Genomic DNA, 20,406 nt, shown 5'->3' on the forward strand with positions numbered 1-20,406 from the left:
AGGTGAAGACTGGGTACCTACTCTGCTTCCAGATCTTCAACTAGAGATGAAATTCCGGTCAGCTGATTACACAGCTGGTGCACCTAACACGTATCTTTTTTTTTTTTTTTTTTTTTTACCAATACTTCCTGAAGAAAACAGGGCCAAAACTGCTCAAAATAAACCCAGCTACCACAAGCAGAGCAAACATCATCATCATCATCATCATCATCACCATCATCACACCAGCCTCTATTTCCAACATCAGAAGAAGAAGAAGAAGAAAAAAAGCATCCAGGAAACAGAGGCCAGTGCTCCAGCTGTTTGGCCATCTGCCTCCCCTGCCTCCCATACTGTTCTTGCTTCGGAGGTTGCAACCCTTCATGCACCAGCAGTTTGGCTAATTGTTTCTCTGTCATACCGCCTTCCCATGCCCCGTCTCACAACTCAGGAAACTACTTCTCTCATTCAGTTCTGGGCCATGCTCCTCATTCGGACTCCAGACCACCACAGCCCCGGAGCCTCTGTACAGGTATTAGGTTGCCAGTGTCATCAGGAGAGAGAAAACAGCCCTGGAAGCCGAGGTTTAGCACATTCGGTTATGGCCGGTAATGGTGGCTCATTCTGACATCTGTTAGGATCAGCCTCATACCAATTAGCAAATGAGCAAATTGTGTCCATGTGCTGCCCATTTCTTTCCAATGTTATGGTTAGGTACCTAATTGACGGCTAATGTTCCCATTAGAAGCTTTTAGTAGGGAGCAGTGTGATACTGGTTTAAAAAAAGCCACCGGACAATGGCTGGCTGAGCAAACTGGCCATGTCCTTGCTGTTCTAAATTTAATAGTCACTGCACATCTACTTTGTGCAATGTTCTGAGGAATAAACCCTGGGTGGAAGGGATGGGACTCTTGCTATGAAGCCCAGGATGGTTTCAAATTTCTAATTGCCTTGCCTTAGTCTTCCTAATAGCTGTGGTCACAGGAATTTACCATTAAACCTGGATTGAAGTATACATTTTTACACTCATGTATTTATTTATTTGTTCATTCATTCACTTATTTAGGTGTGTGTGTGTGTGTGTGTGTGTGTGTGTGTGTGTGTGTGTGTGTGTGTAGGTCTGAGAACAACTTGCAGGAGTCTGTTAGCTCTTTCTACCATGTTGGTCCTGGCATCCAAATTGAGACCATAAATAAGGCTTGGTAGCAATTGCCTTCACCTGCCCAGCTCTCTTGTTGGCCGCTGAAGTGACTGTGGATGTCTCTGGTCTGATGGAGTCTTGGCTCTCTGAGTAGCTAAGTGTGATTGAGCAAACCACTAAACCTTCCTGGGTCTTGATTACTTCCTTCTTGCTGCATCACATTTGACTCCTGCTGGATAATCAATATAAACTTGGTGAATGAATAAATGACAGAAACTGCGAAGCTCTAGCTGGGTGTTCAGGATCCTTCCCAGCTCCAATCTCAAGAGCTCCGCTCCTCCTTTGTATGGACCTCCATCTCAGCCCGCACGAGGAAATAACGTTGGGTGTTTCGTTGTTTATTAATTTCAATCTCCATCAAAGGTACGTTTTCCATCAAGGTTTATTACACTTTTCCCTTTTCAAACAAAGTTGTTAATTTAAGAAAACTCTAAGCGTGAAGCTCTTATTTAATATCTCAGCTGAAAATATGTGTGATCCAATAAACAGAGCCATAAAATTTGCAAAGAAATGATGTGGGAATATAAACAAGTGGGAGTAATATTTATTCTGAAATTAGAACTATTCAATCATGTGCAGTGAGAATTTTGGCTTCTTAAAAAAAAAAACAGCTATGTGAGTATGTTTTTGTTTTAATCCCAGGTGTGGGAGATGGGGGAGGGGGCTTCTCCAGATTGTCTCGTGCTCTAGGAGATGTGGTTTTTTTTTCCCAGCTGCAGATAATTTAATTCTGGGGACTCTGGGGAGGGTATGAATGGGGTAGCCCTGAAAGGGCCTGTGGTGGCTGCTGCTCCCCTGCTGCTGCTCCTGCTGTTGTTGGTCCCTGCTGCTGTGTTTGCTTTTGCTATTGCTGGTTTGTGGGATTGCTGGATATTCTGCTGATGAGGATGGGACTTGTCCTTAGGAACCTGATGCCTCTTAGTCATCAGGAACTAGTCTGACGTGGTCTACATCCCCTTCCCCTTCTTTCTTGTGCCTACTTAGTGTTAGGAGCTGGAAAGGATTGGGGTGAATTACAGTGGTAGAGTTAGAAACTAAAAAAACCCCAGAAAGTATACCTACAACCATGCTTTCCCTGTAATTGTTGGTAAGGTCTAGAATTTTCATCTCCATAAGGAATTAAAAAAAAAACTATTGAAGAGATGGAGCTGGTGGGCCCTAAGGAGCAGCAAATATCTGTTAGTTAATTTTCCTATTTTTCCCCCTCTCCCTTCATATTACTTCCAGTGGCCTTTGTGGACACACATAAGGTCTGTGGTATGACTAAAAACCAACCAAAAAAAAAAAAAGTCAAACATCACCAGCACCAGCACCCCAGTACATTAGTCAGCCTCTCCTATCAATAGGTGAGCTCTATTTCTCTTCTCTACTCCAAGGCTGGGGCTGGGTCTCCGATGGGCTTCAACCAACAGAGTGTGTTGCCAATGATGGAATACAAATTCCAAACCAGACCTCAAGGGGGTTTTGGAGTTTTCATTCTTGTAGCTCTTGGTCCTTTGCTATCCTATGACTAAATCCAGACCAGACTACTTAAAGATTAGAGACCATGTTTACCACGGTTATCTCAACTGAGAGGCTCCAATGGCAACCTGCTCTCAGAACTCTCCAACTGAGACTAGCACGGACTTTTAATCTTCAGAGTCATGGGCTGAAACACGCTTGTTTTAAGGTGACTGAGATGTGTCACAGAGCAAAAAGAAAATTGACATAAGAAACAATCTAATAAAAACCCTCTGTAATAAATATGATCAGGAAGCATGTTAATGGCTTGTATATCTACCAGCAGGGCTTATTTCAGTTGGCCTCTTGTATGTGCAGGGAGGGCCAGACAGTTTGTCTTCCAACCACTGTGCTCTCAGAGTTAAGCTGAGGCTATCGTAGGTAAGATGGGGGTATAAAGTCACTTTCAATTTACAATGCTGTATTGAGGCTGATCGATTTATTTATGCTTTTCTCAATCACAATATGCCAAGGCTGGTAAGGAATCTAGAGATCTTAGAAATTTTCATTAACAGTGGACAAAAATGAGGTCCAGAGAAGTGCACTTCCCAGAGTTGCTCAGCTTATAAGGTAGGGCAGAGAGAACAAGCCACCAGTCAGGGTGGGGTGTGTGTGTGTGGAAATGATCTGGAGTAGGAGACTGTGGCCCAAGTTTCCTTCTACTGCTGCTGTGAGATCTTGCTTTGCATCCTATGGAGTGTCTCAGGGTCACTACTGCTGTGATGAACCATCATGGCCAAAAGCAACTTGAGGAGGAATGGGTTTACTTGGCTTACACTTCCATATCACTGTCGGTTATTAAAGGAAGTCAAGACAGGACTTCAAAAAGGGCAGGAGCTAATACAGAGGCCATGGAGAAGTACTGCTTACTGGCTTGCTCCCCATGGCTTGCTCCGCCTGAATTAAAAAAAAAAAAAAAAAAAAAAAAGAACCCAGGACCACCAGCCCAGAAATGGTACCAATTACAATGGACTGGACTCTCCCCCACCAATCACTAATTAGGAAAATGCCCACACAGGTTTGCCTACAGCCCCCTGTACGGAAGCATCTTCTCATCTGCTGTTCCCTCCCCTCAGACAGCTTTAGCTTGTACCAAGTGGACACAAAACTATTCAGTACAGTGAGCACGTCTTGGTCTAGTTATTAAACTTAAGGACAGAAACTGAATTTTGTGTTGTTATCCTCATCAAGGGCCTATGGGGTCTTTAGTGCTGAGGGAATCTAAACATGACTAATGTTCTCTTGGTTGTCTCATTTCTGCTTGAACAGTATACGGAACCCGGTAAAAGAAAGAAACTAACTCATTTCCTACTATGGCTGGCGCTTGGGGAGGTAAGGAAGGTGACGGCTAATCTTCATTGTCTTGACAGAATTTGGAATCACACAGGAGAGATGCCTCTGGGTTTGTCTTTGAGGGCACTACCAGGAGGTGTAACTGAGGAGGGGAGCCTCCCCCTGAAGGTTGGTGACCTCCCATGGGCTGGGAACTCAAACGGAGTCAAGAGAAGGAAACGAGGGGGGTGCTGACATTCACCTCTCTCTGCTCCTGACTGTGGATGTCACATGACCACACCAGTCAGCTATGCCTTCCCAGTTCTGATGGAATTTATCCTTTTAAAACCACAAGCCATAGTCAAGCCTTCTTCCTTTACGCTGCTCTTGTCAGGTCTCTTGTCGCAGAAATTAGAAAAAGTGACTAAGGGAGAAAGAAAGCCCAACTGGCCCAGGCGGCAGGGGTTGGCCCTTTGAGGGTAGGCTGCATGGTAAAGAATGGTCTGGCTTTCATACAAACTCTGGTGCCCCATTTTTGACCACGTTCCCTTGATGGGGAGGCCTGGTGGCACTCAGAGGAAGGATAACAGGTCACCAAGAAGAGACTTGATATCCTATGAGCATATACAGGGGGAGGAGGTCCCCCTCAGACACAGATATAGGGAGGGGAGTAGGGGGGAAGCGGGAGGGAGGGAGGAATGGGAGGATACAAGGGATGGGATAACAGTTGAGATGTAATATGAATAAATTAATAAAATATTTTAAAAAAAGAATGAGTCAATGGTGACACCAAGAAGAGTGTCACGTGCGGCTCCATTTTCTTATCAGTCACACCTGTCATGCTCTGTGAGAAGGGTGTTAGTTAATGCTCACTGTGAATTGGGCTGGACTTAGAATCACCTACACGATTTGTGAGGCACACCCCGGGTATGTCTTCGGAGGTGTTTTCAGAGAGGACCAATGGGAAGGGACCTGCCATGGATGTAGATGGAATAAAAAGGAGAAAAGAGAGAAGGCCTCCAGAGCACCAGCATTTCCTCTCTGCCTCCTGCCCACTGGAAGTGAAGAAGAGCCCTGCCACGCACTTCTGCTCCCATGATGCTCTCTGCCCAAGTGCCCGGGGCAAAGCAACAATTAGCTCTCATTAGCCAGTTAGTGCACCACTCTGGACCATATTATACTAAACCTTCTGTAGAGAGTTGGATAACTCCACCTAATCTTCTGTTGTTCCTTTATGGGGTAAACAAAAAACACTGGGCCAAACAGCATAGGAACGGGAATGAACAACATATTAATTACCTTTCTTATTGCTGTAGTAAAAGACTTGACAAAGCAACCTAAGGAAGGATGTCTTTGGCTCACAGTTAGAGAGTACATGGTGTCCAGTCAGGGGGCAGATGAATATGGGTGCTCAGCTGCCTTTTTTTTGTCCTTTTTGTTTGGTCTGGGGACCCCAGCCCATGGAGTGTCACCACACACATTTAGGGTAGGTCCTCCTTCCTCCATTAACCTATACTCTCTCTCACAAATATGCCCAGAGGCCTGTGTCTGGTTATTTTAGATCCTGCCATGTTGACAATCAATAGAAGCCGTCGGAAGCGATAATGAACACATCTCAGATCTATTGGTGCTGTGTGAGCCTCGGGGGAGGGGCAGCCAACACATGAGCTGCTTTGCTCTGGTTCACAGGAAGCCAGTCCTTCCTGCAGGGCGCATGCCCTGCTGTTGTAACTTGAGCTAAGAAACTTAAATATTGCTTCCAGGGAAGTGCAGCAGCTGCTGCATCCTTGAATAGAGAAGCTGTCTTGTGGGGAGGACTGCTGTGAGTCCTTTCCTAGCGTCTGCTGTATAAGGCATGGCGGCTCTCTTTCAGGCTGGGTTATTCACAGTCCAAGCTAATGGGATAGGATTTTTCCTCTCAATACCTACCCCCCCAGTAAGGAAAGCAGGATCACCTGGAGGTCCTTGAAGATTTCTGATTAATTGTCTTGAATATTTTATTGCAAATACTGTTGGATTTGTTTGTTTGTTTGTTTGTTTGTTTTTAAATGCCAACCTTCTAGTTGGCAAAAAAATGTGAGGGGAGGCCGTTTGGTGGCAGAGACCTGGGTCTGCATCTCAGTTCCATTCTCTGGAAAGTGACCAGGTGTAATCTAGTTGACCTACTTTTCTTGTACCAACTGAAGGGCCTTCTCTGCAGGCCTTGCACGTCTCCCACATCCCCTCTGCCTTGCTGAAAACCATGAGAGCACAGCCTAAAGCCAGCCCCCAAGGCCCATTCCTTTATTTGGCCACTTCCTCCTCCTCCTCCTCCTCCTGAGGCTGACTACCAAGGTCCAGCTATCAAAGTATTGAAGTCCAGAAACCAAAAGGCCCCCTTGGCTCACCTAATTAACATGGCCAATTAAAATGAAATACCTCATGCTAACACGGGGTTTCCCTTGTAACTTTATAAACTGTCATTTGCCTATGGGCCACTCCTGTCTCCTCTCTTTCCAGAAGCATCCTCTTTCCCATTCCCCTCTGGGACAAATGTCCCCTCTCCCTTGTTCCCTTTGTTCCTCTGGGGGCAAATAAATCTCCTTAGTGCTGAGAACCTGGCACTGCGGGTCCTGGGCTGACAGTTTTCCTTTCATGAACAACACATGTATCCTACCATGTGTTTCCAGAGATCCCTCCATGTAGTTTATTGAAAATATCAGTGAGGAATCTGATGCACAGTCGGTACATGCTCCTGATGCACAGTTGGTAGGTGCTCCTGTATATGCTCCTGTGTGTGTTGGGGCACATGTCCTTTTCTTCTCACTACCGTTTCTACCTCTAGGGCAAAACTAGTGGTTCAAGAACCTACTTTACCAACGCTGGAAGGGAATATTCCTTTGATTAGTCTATGCATGGATTGCCTTTTGCTGACTGTGCAATGGTGCTGCATTCACAGCCCTTGACACTTGACAGTATTAAATAATAGTATTGGTTATAATGGTTACAATACAATTCTAGAAGGAATACCATACATGTAGGCATTTGCACTTGTTTAAATTATTTTTTTAAACAATCCATCTATATATAGCCAAAAGAAAATTCAAGGAAACACAGGGTTGCTTTCCTGCTTGGACCTTGAGTTGTACCACTTAGGAGAAAATGGCTACGGTGGTTTCTAGTTCTTTGACATTTTTCTCATTAAGAGATTCACAGGGCACATGACACTGGCATAGCCTAGGTCAACTTTTTTTTTTTTTTAGGATTTATTTTTTTTAAAATTGTGTATATATATGGATGTGTCTATGTTTGTATTTGTGTACACTGTGTATAGGTGCCCTCAGAATCCAGAAGAAGGCATTCCCAGAGCTGGGGTTATAAGTGGCTGTGAGCCACTTCATGTGGTTTCTGAGAACCGAACGCAGGTCTTTGCAAGAGCAGCATGTGTTTCTTAACCACTGAGTCATTTTTCTTTCCTCTAGGTGAACTCCACCCCACCTCCATTTTTTTTTTTTTTAATGACAGGCTTTCTCTACATATATCTGTCTGTCCTAGAACTCACTCTCAGGCTAGCCTTGAACTCAGAGATCTGCGTGTCTCTGCCTCCTAGGTGCTGGGATTGAAGGCACGTGCCACTGTGCCTTTTTAGTTACAGCTGGTTCCTGGGTGTTTTGGCCAATAGAGTAGAACTGCATTTTCACTACATAACTTCGGAGACAACCGACCCAAAGCACACGCAGCTTCTGCCTCCTGTGGCTACAGCGCTCGCTCACTCTTGGAGGTCTGACCTCTTATGTAGGACACTGGACTATCCTGAGGCCATCCTGCTGTGAGGAAGCAAAGTGCGGAGACAGTGTTTGCATACTCTGGTAGATGACCCTGCCATCAATCCATCCCTGCCCAGGTGCCAGAACATTAGCAAAGAAGCCTCCAGATGGATGTGGCCTCCCAGCTGTAGGTCACCCTCACCATGCAAGTCTTTCCAGCTGGAGTCCCAGGCTTGGTGGGGTGGAGACCAACCTTCCCCAGTGAACCCAACTTCAATCCCCCCCTGTCCCCCGGGATCTATGAGCAGAATAAAATGGTGGTTTCTTCATGCCTCTAAGGCCTGGGGTGGTTCAGGTTTGACAATCGCTCAACAATCACTGTGGCTGGTTTCAGGCATGTAGGAGAAGAGACTTGCATTCATGTCACCTCACCTTTTCTTTTAAAAAAAATTACTTAATTACTTTATTAATTTATTCACTTTATATCCTGGTCATAGCCCCCTCCCTCCTCTCCCCCCAGTCTTACCTTCTGTCCTCCCCCATTTCCCTATTCCTCAGAAAAGGGGAGCCTCCCTCCCTACCCATCCACCCCAGGTCATTATGTCACATCAGGACTGACTTCGTCTTCTTCCCCTGTGACCTGGCAAGGCAGTCCTGTCAGGGTAAAGTGATCAAAAAGCAGGCAACACAGTCCATGTCAGAGTCAGCCCCACTCCCCTTACTAGGGAGCCCACATGAAGCCTGAGCTGCCCATTGGCTACATCTGTGTAGGGGGCCTAGGTCCAGTCTATACATGGCCCTTGGTTGGTGCTTCAGACTCCACAGGCCCCTCTGGGCCCTGGCTAGTGGACTCTGTTTGTACTCTTGTGGAGCTCTTGTCCCCTCCAGGTTCTTTTATCCTTCCCCCCACTTTGCCACTAGACTTCCTATGCTTTACCCATGCTTGCCTGTGAGTCTCAGCATCTGTTTCAAAGTGCTGCTGCGGGCAGCCTCTCAGAGGACAGCTGTGCTATCCTCCTGTCTGCAGGCATAGCAGAGTATATTTAATAGTGCCAGGGGTTGGTTTTCTTCCACAGGGTGGGTCTTGGGTTGGGCCAGGCATTGATTGGACATTGCCTCAATCTCTGCTCTATCTTTATCCCAGCACATCTTGTAGGCAGGGTATGTTTGGATCAAAATTGTTGTGGGTGGGCTGGCCTTCTCGTCCCTCCACTAGGAGTCCTGCCTAGTTAGAGGGTGTCCTCTTCAGTCCCCATGGTCCCTGCTGCTAGGAGTCTCAGCTAGAGTCCCTCTTATATCCTCCCAGAGGCAGAGAAAAGAGAAGCCGTGAGTGGGGCACCTCTGTGACAAGCTGGAGACCTAAGCCACCTTTTCCTTTTAACACAATGGATACAGACTATGGTGGCCAGCACGCTTTTTCCAAAGGAACTGTTTCAGCAGTGGTTCACTCACAGGTTTGCGGACATCGGGTAAGGTGATCCAGAGAGGGAAGACGATGGGAAGAACGATCAGGAATGTGACCTGCTTGCGGGGATTGGCTGGCCAGGAGAGGCTGAGGGGCTGGTCATCCTCTTCCTCAGCAGTCTCTGTGGCTTGCTGCAGAACAAGAGGACAGATGTAAACAGGCAGAAACAAGAGGAGGCAAGACTGCAGAGCAAGTGCGGGTCGTCCTGAGCCACCCCAGCTGCTTTCACAGGCTTTTGTAGGAGCACCCCATCTTTTGTAGGAGCACCCCATCTGTCACAGCCCAAGGCCTAGGGGAAAAAAACAGGTTTTCATCCCACCGGAGCACTGTAGAACTCTCTTTTTATTCTTATGGCTTCTCATGTTTATCAGCTGGTTGTTTAACATAAGCTATAGTTAACTACTCACGACATTTTTTTTTTCCTCTTTTGGATCCAACTGCTTTTCTTATTCAACTGTACAAAGTAATGGTTCTCATTATGAAATCTGCATAGGTGCATAGAATGTACTTTGATATGACTCACTTTATCTTTCCAAAACAAATCTACCTTCATGAACATTTTATGATTAACAATGTATCTGCTGATCTTTTGACCTATGACCCTCATCTCCTTTTCCCTTGGGCTGTGATTCAGACATCTTGGGAGGAAGAACACAGTTTAAAATATTAAAATTCTGCCGGGCGTGGTGGTGCACGCTTTTAATCTCAGCACTCGGGAGGCAGAGGCAGGCAGATCGCTGTGAGTTCGAGGTGAGCCTGGTCTACAAAGTGAGTCCAGGACAGCCAAGGCTACACAGAGAAACCCTGTCTTGGAAAAACAAAAACAAAACCCAAAATCAACCACCCCCCAAAAAACATCCCTTGCTTCCCCCTTTCCTCTCTCTCTCTTTCCCTCCAGCTGATGTTACCCAGGCACAGGAAATAGCTCAGTGATAACCCTGAGAGGTCCTAGCTACCTCCCACCTACCCAAGGATAAGCTCAGCAATTTGTGCATGGGTGTTCCTAACTTGCTTCATCAACTGGGTGAATTCTCAACCATTTCACTAGTCATTAAAGCAAGATACACAAATACATGCCTTAGGACTCAAGAGAAACAGGGCTAAAGGCTAGTATGGCATCGACCCTGCTCAGCATCTCAGAGGCAGGGTACAAGCTCTTAGTCTCTAATGTGGCAGCCTGCTGCTGGCATTTGGGTGGCCTCTACTGCAGCCAGCAGCTCTCAAGCCCCAGGGGCAGAAGAGACAAAAGGTGGGTCTGCCCAGCAGGACGACCATTGATCCCTCACCACTGCCCACCCTGTTTGTCTAGAAATGAAACAGCAGCACGGAGCACCAGACCTGAAAATATCAACAGGCGCTTTCGCACCACACCTGGTGCCGTTTCCTTTAGCTACCACAGAGAGCTTCTTGCAGGCTTCCTGCACTGGTGGTGGCTCCTAGCCACCTCATCATCCTTGGAGGAGAGGTGACCCACAGACAAAACCATCGCTGTGGGCTCACATACCTATGGTGCCACTTGGATACAAGAATGACCATCTGGGTGTCCTGGGGCAGTGAAGACTAAGAAGGCTGGGGGAATATTACATTCCCCCCCCCCCACCCCCAGTGAGGTCTTCTTCATGTAGCCAGATGAGTAGCTTTCCCTTGCACACCAAGAAGAAAGCATGGAGTGTTGAGGTCCTGTACGAGCAGGGGACTGGCTTCTCTGAATCAGCTCATTGGATGACCTCACCAAGCTCCTCTTTCTTCCTAGGTAGCCTTCCCTCCCGACTCTGTCCCTACCTTCACCCACAACTTAGCAACTTCTCTCTAAACTCCAAGCCATCCTTTTTGTTTTTTGTTACTTTTTGAAAGAAAACAAAAGCAACTCTTTATGACTCATATCATTTTAATGACACCAACAGATGGTGACATTTCATCAATAACCCTTCTGTTTGGGACCTACGGATTAGCTCTCCTCTCCATCTGCCAAAGTCACCAGGCAGGCAGCGCCGCTAGCAAACAGCAGAAAATAATTGTCTGTTTGGACGCCTAAGCTCCAAACACACTGGTGTCCAGTGCAAGCAGTTAGCTGTGCTGTAGATGGCCCACGGGTGGCACTTAAGGAGGCTGATGCTAGGGTAGGAGCGGACTAGAGGTCTGTGCCTTAGGCGATGCCAAGAATCTTCACTCCTCACAGGGGGCAATTCCTGCTGCGGGGAAGGGGCCTAGGAGCCTGGGGTGCATGTGAGAGGTGTCCCGAGATCAAGCTGTCAGAACACCACAGAAGACATTGTTCTTGCCTTCTTGCCAAGGAAATCTCACTGTGGGTCAATGGGCAACAGCTTGCAAGCTGGTTAGAGACACAGCAGAACGCGGATCCAAGCTTAGGGCCTGTTTTGTCCTTGCCTGAGCAGGAGATGCAGTGATTGCATTAGGCTTGAGCCCTAAGCCAGAGGCCCTTGAGGTCAGGGCAATGAGTTCCAACCTTCGCTAGAGCTGTGGCATGCCAGCTTTGACCTTGTGACAACCCACTCTTGCGTCCCGAAGTGTCTGAAGAGTGGCCACTAGAAAGCAAGGCAGGGAGAGCAGGCCACAGCTGTCTAAGCCAGAAAGAATCCAAGTGATTTTTGATACAAAGGCTCAACATGGTTTGCTATCTGCTGGCATCCTGTACAAGCCCTACGATTACACAAAACTGGGCGGGTGACTAACTCTTTAGGGCCATGTAATTTCTGATGTAACAGGACCTTAGAGAAACAAACAAACAAACAAACAAACAAACAAACACCTTACTCAGCAGGGCGTGGGAGTTTGCACTTGTAATCCCAGTACTCCAGAAGGCTAAAGATTTTACTCTTTACAGCCTGTATAGTAAGCAGCAGCCTAGCCTGGGCTATATATAGAAATGTCACACACACACACACACACACACACACACACACACACACACCCCTCTTTCTAACTAGTTTCCCAAGGGATTCACTGGCCCTCAGACCCAGCAGGATGGAGAGAGCAGGCAGCAAAGTCAGAACTTGCAAGCTCCAGTTTCCAGATTTCTCAGGCGTCTCCTCTCGTCATCATCATCCAAAGACTCCTGAGGGAATTTACACACGAAGCTGATCATGAGAAGTCTAGGGCTCCTGCTTTCCAGAGCATCTTGCATTTAAAAAGAGATGCAAAACCAGATGATCCCAAAGCATCTACTATTGGCTACTTGCAGGATTGGGGGGGGGGGGGAAGGCGGGGAGCATCCATATAGCACCGCTGCATGTACACTGTGTGGGTTCCCCAGCCCGGAAGTTACCTCTGAAGCCTGAACACTTCCTCTGAAGCAACTCAGTTTCTCATTTTTTGCCTGTGAGGAGCAGGTGCCTGATTCCAATGTGAGGGCCACCCATCCTAATGCAATCTCTTCTTTCAGGGAATTAAAATGAAAACAAAACAAGCCTAGAAGGATCTGTACATCAGCCCCTTTTAGATCCAGTCGTTGGTGGCAAGGCCAGGTCACACACAGGGAAGGTCACCACACTCAGGGTCTCCAGGGACGGTCTCCAACTCAGCTGGGATCCTGCTTCAAGTCAGAAGTGAAGCTCTTACTGCCTTGTCCTTATTCAGAGCTCAGGAGTGCCGCCATGTCCCATGTCTTCCTGGCAGCTCCTCAGGGTAGCACGAAGCTGGGTAAGGACACGACAGCACGCCTCCAGCTCCAGCGTCTGCAATGCTCACGGGATGGCATTCCATCCCCTGCGGATACGGCGAGTGCACCTCCCGGTCAGTTGACCTTTGAACTGGGCCACCAGTGAGGCCAAGCTTCTCTTGTCCCTGTTGAGGGGCTGCCTCCCTGAGGAACTGTCAGTCAAGCTTCCTGAGGGTGCTCACAGATCAGAAAAGCCAACTGTCATTGTCAAGCTCTGGGATCTCTTAGCAAAGCAGCTTTAGGCACCAAGAGAAGCAATGCCAGGGGCTGGGAGTTGGAAGCACCCTGACATCTGAGGGCCATTTGTCTCAGTGGATGGGTGAGGACCCTGAGAGGAAGTGACCTGTTGAAAGAAAGTCCCAATGCCAGGCCAGGCCTCCGTGACCTCTTTCTTCTCCCTTCTACACTGTCTCCTTTTCTCAGTGCCACCGAGCAGACATTTGTGACCAGTGACATAAGGCTTCCCAGCTTCGTTTTGTAATAAAGCCAACTGACTGTGAGTATGAACCTCGAGCTCGATGGCTGGTTAACGATTTCTAGGTGTCCTCCTGTCTCTGCCCCCCCCAGTGCTGGGGTTACAGATGTGCACCACCGCATCTGGCTTTTACTGGATAATGTGGATCTGCACTTAGGCCTTTGTGCTTGCATGGCAGGTACTTTAGGTACTGAGCCATCTCTCCAGCCCCAGAACCTAGTTGTTTTTTTTTTTTTTTTAAATAGTGTTTCTGGGCTGGAGAGATGGCTCAGAGGTTAAGAGGACTGGCTGCGCTTCCAAATGCCCTGAGTTCAATTCCCAGCGACCACACAGTGGCTCACAACCATCTATAATGAGATCTGATGCCCTCTTCTGGTGCACTGGTATACATGCAGGCAGAGCACTGTATACATAATAAATAAATTCTCTCTCTCTCTCCCTCCCCCCTTCTGTCTCTCTCTCTCTCTGTCATACACACACACACACACATGCACACATACACATGCACATTTAAAAATAAAAAATTTAAAAGCCCTGATGCAACAAGCACTAAGCACTTAACGGACATTTCCCCATTTATTGTCTTGAGCCTAAGCAGATATTTGAGAGTTTGGATGGCTTACATTTTTAAATAAGGGGTGATCCTCCCCTTCCCCAGTTCACACCCCCCCTTTTCTCTGTGCTATGTAGCATTCCCAGCGGCACTTCAAGGGCCATGAAGGGCCATTGGAGGCACGGACAGGAGAAGCTGCTTCCTTACTTCCAGGTCTAGGATGCACATTTAACAACTATTATTTATCACTATCATCTACAACGTTACGTCCTGCACTCGAGGCTTAGCCACTATCTCAAAAGAGGAGGCAGGACAACTGCAAGGGCCAGAAGACTAGGACATCTGCTGAGAAACGGCAGTGACACCTCAACAATATGACTGCCAACAGACAACGTGAACTAGGACAACAGACACGCTAACATGGGAGAGGAGATCCATGGCGCCTCGACCAGAGACCAAAGTACAAGCATCTGAGAAAAGCTGAGGGCGGGAGAAATAGTCTTCTCCAGGGATGAGGCCCCTAATTAGTTATCCAAAACCAAGTGGCCATCCCTAAAGTCACATACACGCTAAGCGACACTAAGTGGACTGAGCAACTTGTATTTATATATTTATGCACATGCATATGTATGTAGAGATAACAAAGAAAAAGAGGTCGCGAATTTGTGGGGAACATGCAAAGTGTTGGAGGAGGGTAAGGGAAGGTTTAATTTAATAATTTAATTGAGAATAATTGAAATGCCAGTGCTGTAGACATCGGTGAATATCAGGCTCTCAAACACTGGCAAAGAAGATGGCCGTGCCCCTCTGCACCTGTGCTTTCCTGGGTTGGAAGTGGGGAAGGCGACAAGTCCAACAGTGAGAATTTATGTGGATGTCATTGCTTGGTGCCACCCCACACCCCCGTAACTGTGGATAACCCCACTTTGGCTGCCTTTAACCCATACTCCTGTAACTGTGGATAATCTCACTTTGGCTGCCTTTAAAATGGATATCTAGTGACACTGTAGACAACGAAACCCTTTACAGTCATAAACCTTCTCGGGCCGAGTGTGAGCACGGGCTGAAATGGGAGCTGGGTCTGTTTCACACTCTGTCATTCAGTGTTTGAAGGTCATGATGCCTCCAGAGAAGACTGTGCACAAGAAAACAGCACTGTCTTCATCCTGGGACCAGCTCTCCTCCTTTTCATGCTTGAAGCATTATAAAAGAAGCTCTCTGGAGACATGCATCATCTCTTAAAGTAGGTCTCCATGGGAACTGGTGAAAAGGCAGGTGGGTATGGGCAGTGGGCCTGTAAAACGCTCCCGGAGGACATCCTGATGGTACCTTATCTAATGATGGGACATCCGCAGGAAGGCTGAAAAGACATAGTCCCACTCATCATGCACCTTCTATGACAGTCAGACATAAAGTATTTAAATATAAATTCTGTTCTCAAGGTTCCTTTACAGCACCGGTGCTGTTGAAAAACTGCCTGAAATAATTCATGCAAAGTACTTAGAACAGTGTTTGGCACACAACAAACACTCCAAAACATGGTTGTTATCACTCTTAAAAATAGGAAAATAATTTCTTCTGGGAGAAAGACATTTGATTAGGTGGATTCTAGTATCATTTCCAACAATAACATCCTACAATTCAATTATTTTATATGAAAGTGGAAGCTGCAATAATTTCTCACACCCCCATCTGTTCACTCACCCAGTATTAACTGAGCATTTGTTGACTGCGCTGATACCAACAATCTAATTTTCTACTTTCTTAGTTAAAATGGATAAATAGAAGGCTCTGTAAACAAGAAGGAAGGAGAAATCCCACAGCTCCGGAGAGAACCAGCATTTTATTCAGTAGGTAGCTTTGGGAACTTTCTATTGGGAAATATGCTTCTAAGCAGATGGTAAGACTCATAATATTGTGACACCTTGACTCTGAGCTTTGTGCAGACTTAAAACAATACCAATGCTGGGATTTTAAAGGCAAAATTACCCCAAATACACAGAGATTCTTTAAAAACCATGAATGGTTTCATGGCCAACAACTGACTGGATAGTAAAAAATGCCTCGAGACTTCCACAGGTTGCCCACTCTCATGTAAGCATCACCCAACCTGTGTTTGGCACAGAGGAAATGGTGCAAACTGGCTGGCTCCATTCCTCCACAAAATGTACTGGCCAATTTGTGAAGAATAATGTCCTAACAGACATCCTTGTCCACCAACTACAGAAATAGAATACGGGTTACGGAGAGACTGACCCACTGTCCTGGCTAGTTTTATGTTAACTCGACACAAGCTAGAGTGAAGTGAAAGGGAACCTGAATTGGGAAAATACCTCTGTAAGGACCTGGCTGTAGGGCATTTTGTAAATTAGTAATCAATGTGGACAGGACTAACCCACCGTGGGTGGCATCATCACTGGGCTGGTGGTCCAGGGTTCTGTAAGAAAGCAGGCTGAGCAAGCCATGGGGAACAAGCTGGTAAGCAGCACCCTTCCAAAATGTGCATCAGCTCCTGCCTCCAGGTTCCTACCCTGTGGGTGATTCTGCCCTCATGTTTTTGATGTTGAGCTGTTATAAGGAACTGAGAGGTAAATGAAGCCTTTCCTCCCCAAGTTGCTTTTTGGTAATGGTGCTTCATCACAGCAATAGTGAGCTGCTGGCTTATGGATCACTTTCGTTTCATAGACTCAGAATCCCTTGGTCATGACGGAATCTGAACTTTCCGGATTTCAAAACTGTAGCTTTCAGACTTGCTAAACAAGGTGTGTTGAGTTATGTTCAAAGCTGTCTCGGAATTCTGGGATGGTTCTCTGGAGGACTCCACCCCTCTACGGGGTGCATTTTCACTTGTCTTTCCTCTGTGAATTGGCAACAAGACCAGGAAGGTCTTGAAGAAGAAAAAAATTTAGAGCAGGTGACAGAAAGCCAGACAGCGCTATAGGAAGACGTTAGTTATCCCAAGGGAAGCACCGAGTCCTGGATGAATACCAAACACAGCAAGCATGTCAAGACCTCTCCTGTGCAGGGAGCTGTGTTTGGAGATGGAAACCCTCAGGAAGCAGTCACGGTTAAACGAGGTTGTGAGGATGGGGCCCTGATCCATCCGAAGAGATTAGCTACCTTATAAAATGAAAGCCTACAATGCGTGTTCCCTGGACTGCCCCCTACCCCCCAGGCTTCTCTCTTTTATTTTCTGTGTCTCTCCCTGTTCGTGCAGGTGGGCATGCACTGAAAAAGGCCGTGGAAATAAGATGCCAGAAAGAGAGCCTTGGCCAGAGGTCAGAAACTTCGAACCCTCAGAACTGTGAGGTTTGTGTCATGCAAGTTACCCCATCCATGGCTGGCCTGAGGAGACTAATGTGATGATCATGCAGACATTCATCCTTTTCCAACATTTCATTGCAGAGCAGATGCTTTGGCTGGGAAATAAACTGTATTTACTTAATTGAATCTGCTTTTCAACAGTCCTTTACAAACTCATTTTTGAGTCTTAGAACAACCTGCTTTTGTGTTCGGAGATTACCACAGATCTTGCATTCATATTTTCTGCCAATATCACTTATTATCTGTAGTTTGTCCTCAGCCTCTAGAGTCCCCATGCCCTGTCTCTTATGCACAAAGTAAGTTGAAAAGAGACTGAGTCAAACTCCATCCTTTTTTAGAAGGGACACACCATCTAAGACATTTGCCTTGCCTTCTGTGTGGGCACCCTGAACCGACAGAACTAATCTTTAAACTAGAAAACAGATTTCTGCTGGGCATTGTGGCACACACCTATAATCCCAGAACTTGGGGAATCAGATCTCTGTGAGTTCAAGGCTACCCTGGTCTACAGAGTGAGTCCAGGATAGCCAAGGCTACAGAGAAACCGTGTCTTTAAAAAAAAGCCAAACTGAATAAAAAAAAAATGAACCCCAAAACAAACCGCCACCACCACCACCACCACCACCACCACCACCACCACCACCACCAAAAACAGATTTCCTTTAAAAACAAACACACTTCCTGCAGGTGATAGGAAGGAATTCCCTCCCTTTATAATGACATCACTGGTGTGCTTTACATACAGGAAAAAAAAAAGTCCCAGCATCAGACATTTATCACATGGAACACAAAACAAGATTCCACTGAGCAATAGCAACCCCAACATGTCATATCGTATGAGATGCTGAACCAAAACCAAGGGTTCAACATGTACTGCTTTGAGTGGTGGAGCTGCCTGAACCTCAGCTTTCCAGGAAGGCAAGGAGCCGTGTCTAAGCAGGCAGAGGGAATGTGGGGGTCTCTTTGGAAATGCAGCTGCTTTCCTTCACTGTACATTCTGGCCAGGTGATTCTGAGGAGCAAACTACAGACGTGCTGGGCTTCCTTCTGCACTGCGGGGAAACTGGTTCTCGTGCGTTTTCAGGCATGTGTAAATATTGCTGACACATTCATAAAAGATTTGCTCATACAGAAGCTAACTGGAGAATTATAAAAACAGCCACAAACTCCTTTTTAGCCTCTTATTATCAATTGGGTTATAATTAGCCACAGAAACAGCACATCAATGCTGGTATTTTTTCCAGGATAGTAGTAAGGCTTTCCCTCCTTTCATTAATAGCCACTTACTGATGTATCTTGTGAAAGATGAACAGACAGTCTCAAAACTCCTCAGAAAGTAAAATATTAACAACAAGGTTCCCAGTGACTAAGGTGTAATTCTTTGTCAGTATTTAACTTTAGGAATAAAGGTTTTCAAGAGTCTTAAATTTGTATCTAGTTCATTCTTAAAATATGTTAAGAGGACTCAGTTATCTTTAGGGGGCTGGCCACTGGGATTTTAGCCATGCTCCAATGAGTATGTGGGCAATACAAATTGGACTTGATTTATTTTTTTCTTATTTTTATTTCTGAGGGGGAGGAGGGCACAAGGGCAGGAGGGTGGACCTGGGGAAAACAAGAAGTGTTTGTGATTTGGGGTGCATTGTGTAAAGTTCCCAAACAATCAATAAAAAAATATTACGTTGGAAAAAATGTTAAAAGGTCCCTGAATGAATCTTCATCACTTGGTAAATATTATCCTGGTCAACAAATACAGGAAACAGATCTCAACTTTTCATTAAAAATATACACTGACAGAAAAATATTATCTGGCCTGGAAACGGCCTGGCCAGCAACAGTCCTTAAGCTTTGCCTGTTTTATGGCTACTGTCAGGTTTTCTCTGACACAAATGGTTTCTTTTCCAAGGAAGTCATCCATCCAGATGCACTGGGCAGTCTTTTGGCATCCGCATTGCCTTCACAGTGAAGTGCCACGACTGCCCTCTGGCTTGGCTGTGTCAGACAAGGTGACACGTGCCGCTTCCCACCATTTCATGGTTCTCACGACTCCTCTCAGTGTGCTCTCTGGGCTCCAAGAGGTGGACAGCTTCACTCCCGGTCTACCTGCTCTCAGCCACCTGTAACCCTGCTGACTCACAGGAGAGTGTGCGGTCCCTGTGCTGAACCCCACCTCTGTGGACAGAGCTGTTTGCTGTTATGTTAAAGGTAATGCTTTTTTCTTTTTTAAAAGAAGAAACAGAGAATGTGGATTCCAGGCACCACCTGCATGGGTAATTCTGGAAATCCCCAAGACACCTGGCAGTCTGAGCCACTTGATTATCACATCTTTCCAGGGAGCCCTCAGATCACAGCAGCGGCAATCTGCAGTAAATGATAAACTTTGAAAACGGTACTTTGTTTTTCCAAAGCACCCTTGGAAACCTAAATTTAAGAGGCAGGAGATATTTTTAAGCATTGGATTCTTTTTTAAAGGAGAGAATTAAACACACAGTCACTTCTATCACATTTTCTCTGCGCATCCTTTACTTAGTCACTGAATGGGGAATGCAGAAATCAGGTCCTGAAAAGTCTACTGGGTTCAGGGAAGGCAGCCCTAGGGAGAAGTGCATCAGAGCTGAGTTCTAAAATGCAAAGAGGGCTTTAGCACAGTATGGAAACATTCAAATTATAAGCCGAGGCAATAAGAACACAGCCTGCATTTTTTATAGACTCTGTGTCTGTTTTTCATTCTCCACATCATCCATCCATCCATCCATCCATCCATCCATCCATCTGTACATCCATCCATCAATTATCCACCATCCATCCACCCGTCCATCATCCACCTGTCCATCTGTATTCAATCCTTTGATCCATCCATCCACATCCATCCATCCTTCTATTCAGGAATGTAGTTTTCTTACATGAATTTCTTTACCCATGGATATAACTAACCCTCAACCAAAACAAGGACAATTAAGAGTTCCTCTCTTAGCCAGGCCTGGTGGTGCACACCTGTAATCCCAGCACTCTGGGAGGCAGAGCAGGTGGATCGTTGTGAATCTGAGGCCTGGTATACAAAGTGAGTCCAGGACAGCCAAAACTACACAGAAAAACCCTATCTCAAAAAACCCACTCCTGCTGTCCTCCTCCCAAAAAGAGGACTTCCCTAGAAACCTACAAGAAAAACATCATGACGGCAGGTCTGCTCAAACTACTGCCTCAACCAAGCAC

At 46.3% G+C, this 20,406-nt stretch overlaps 1 protein-coding gene across 3 annotated transcripts in view; it reads right to left on the reverse strand.

The window, feature by feature from the left end:
- Nucleotides 1–20,406, reverse strand: part of SLC24A2 (solute carrier family 24 member 2) — a 231,753-nt gene that overhangs the window by 8,514 nt on the left and 202,833 nt on the right. For all 3 annotated transcript variants that reach the window (XM_084794702.1, XM_084794700.1, XM_084794701.1), the window contains one exon: nucleotides 9,151–9,294. In XM_084794702.1, coding sequence (XP_084650828.1) covers nucleotides 9,151–9,294 — 144 coding nt within the window. The remainder of the gene's footprint in view (nucleotides 1–9,150; nucleotides 9,295–20,406) is intronic.

The sequence above is a fragment of the Acomys minous genome (assembly GCF_964271855.1).
Source record: "Acomys minous genome assembly, chromosome: 1".
Classification (NCBI taxonomy): domain Eukaryota; kingdom Metazoa; phylum Chordata; class Mammalia; order Rodentia; family Muridae; genus Acomys; species Acomys minous.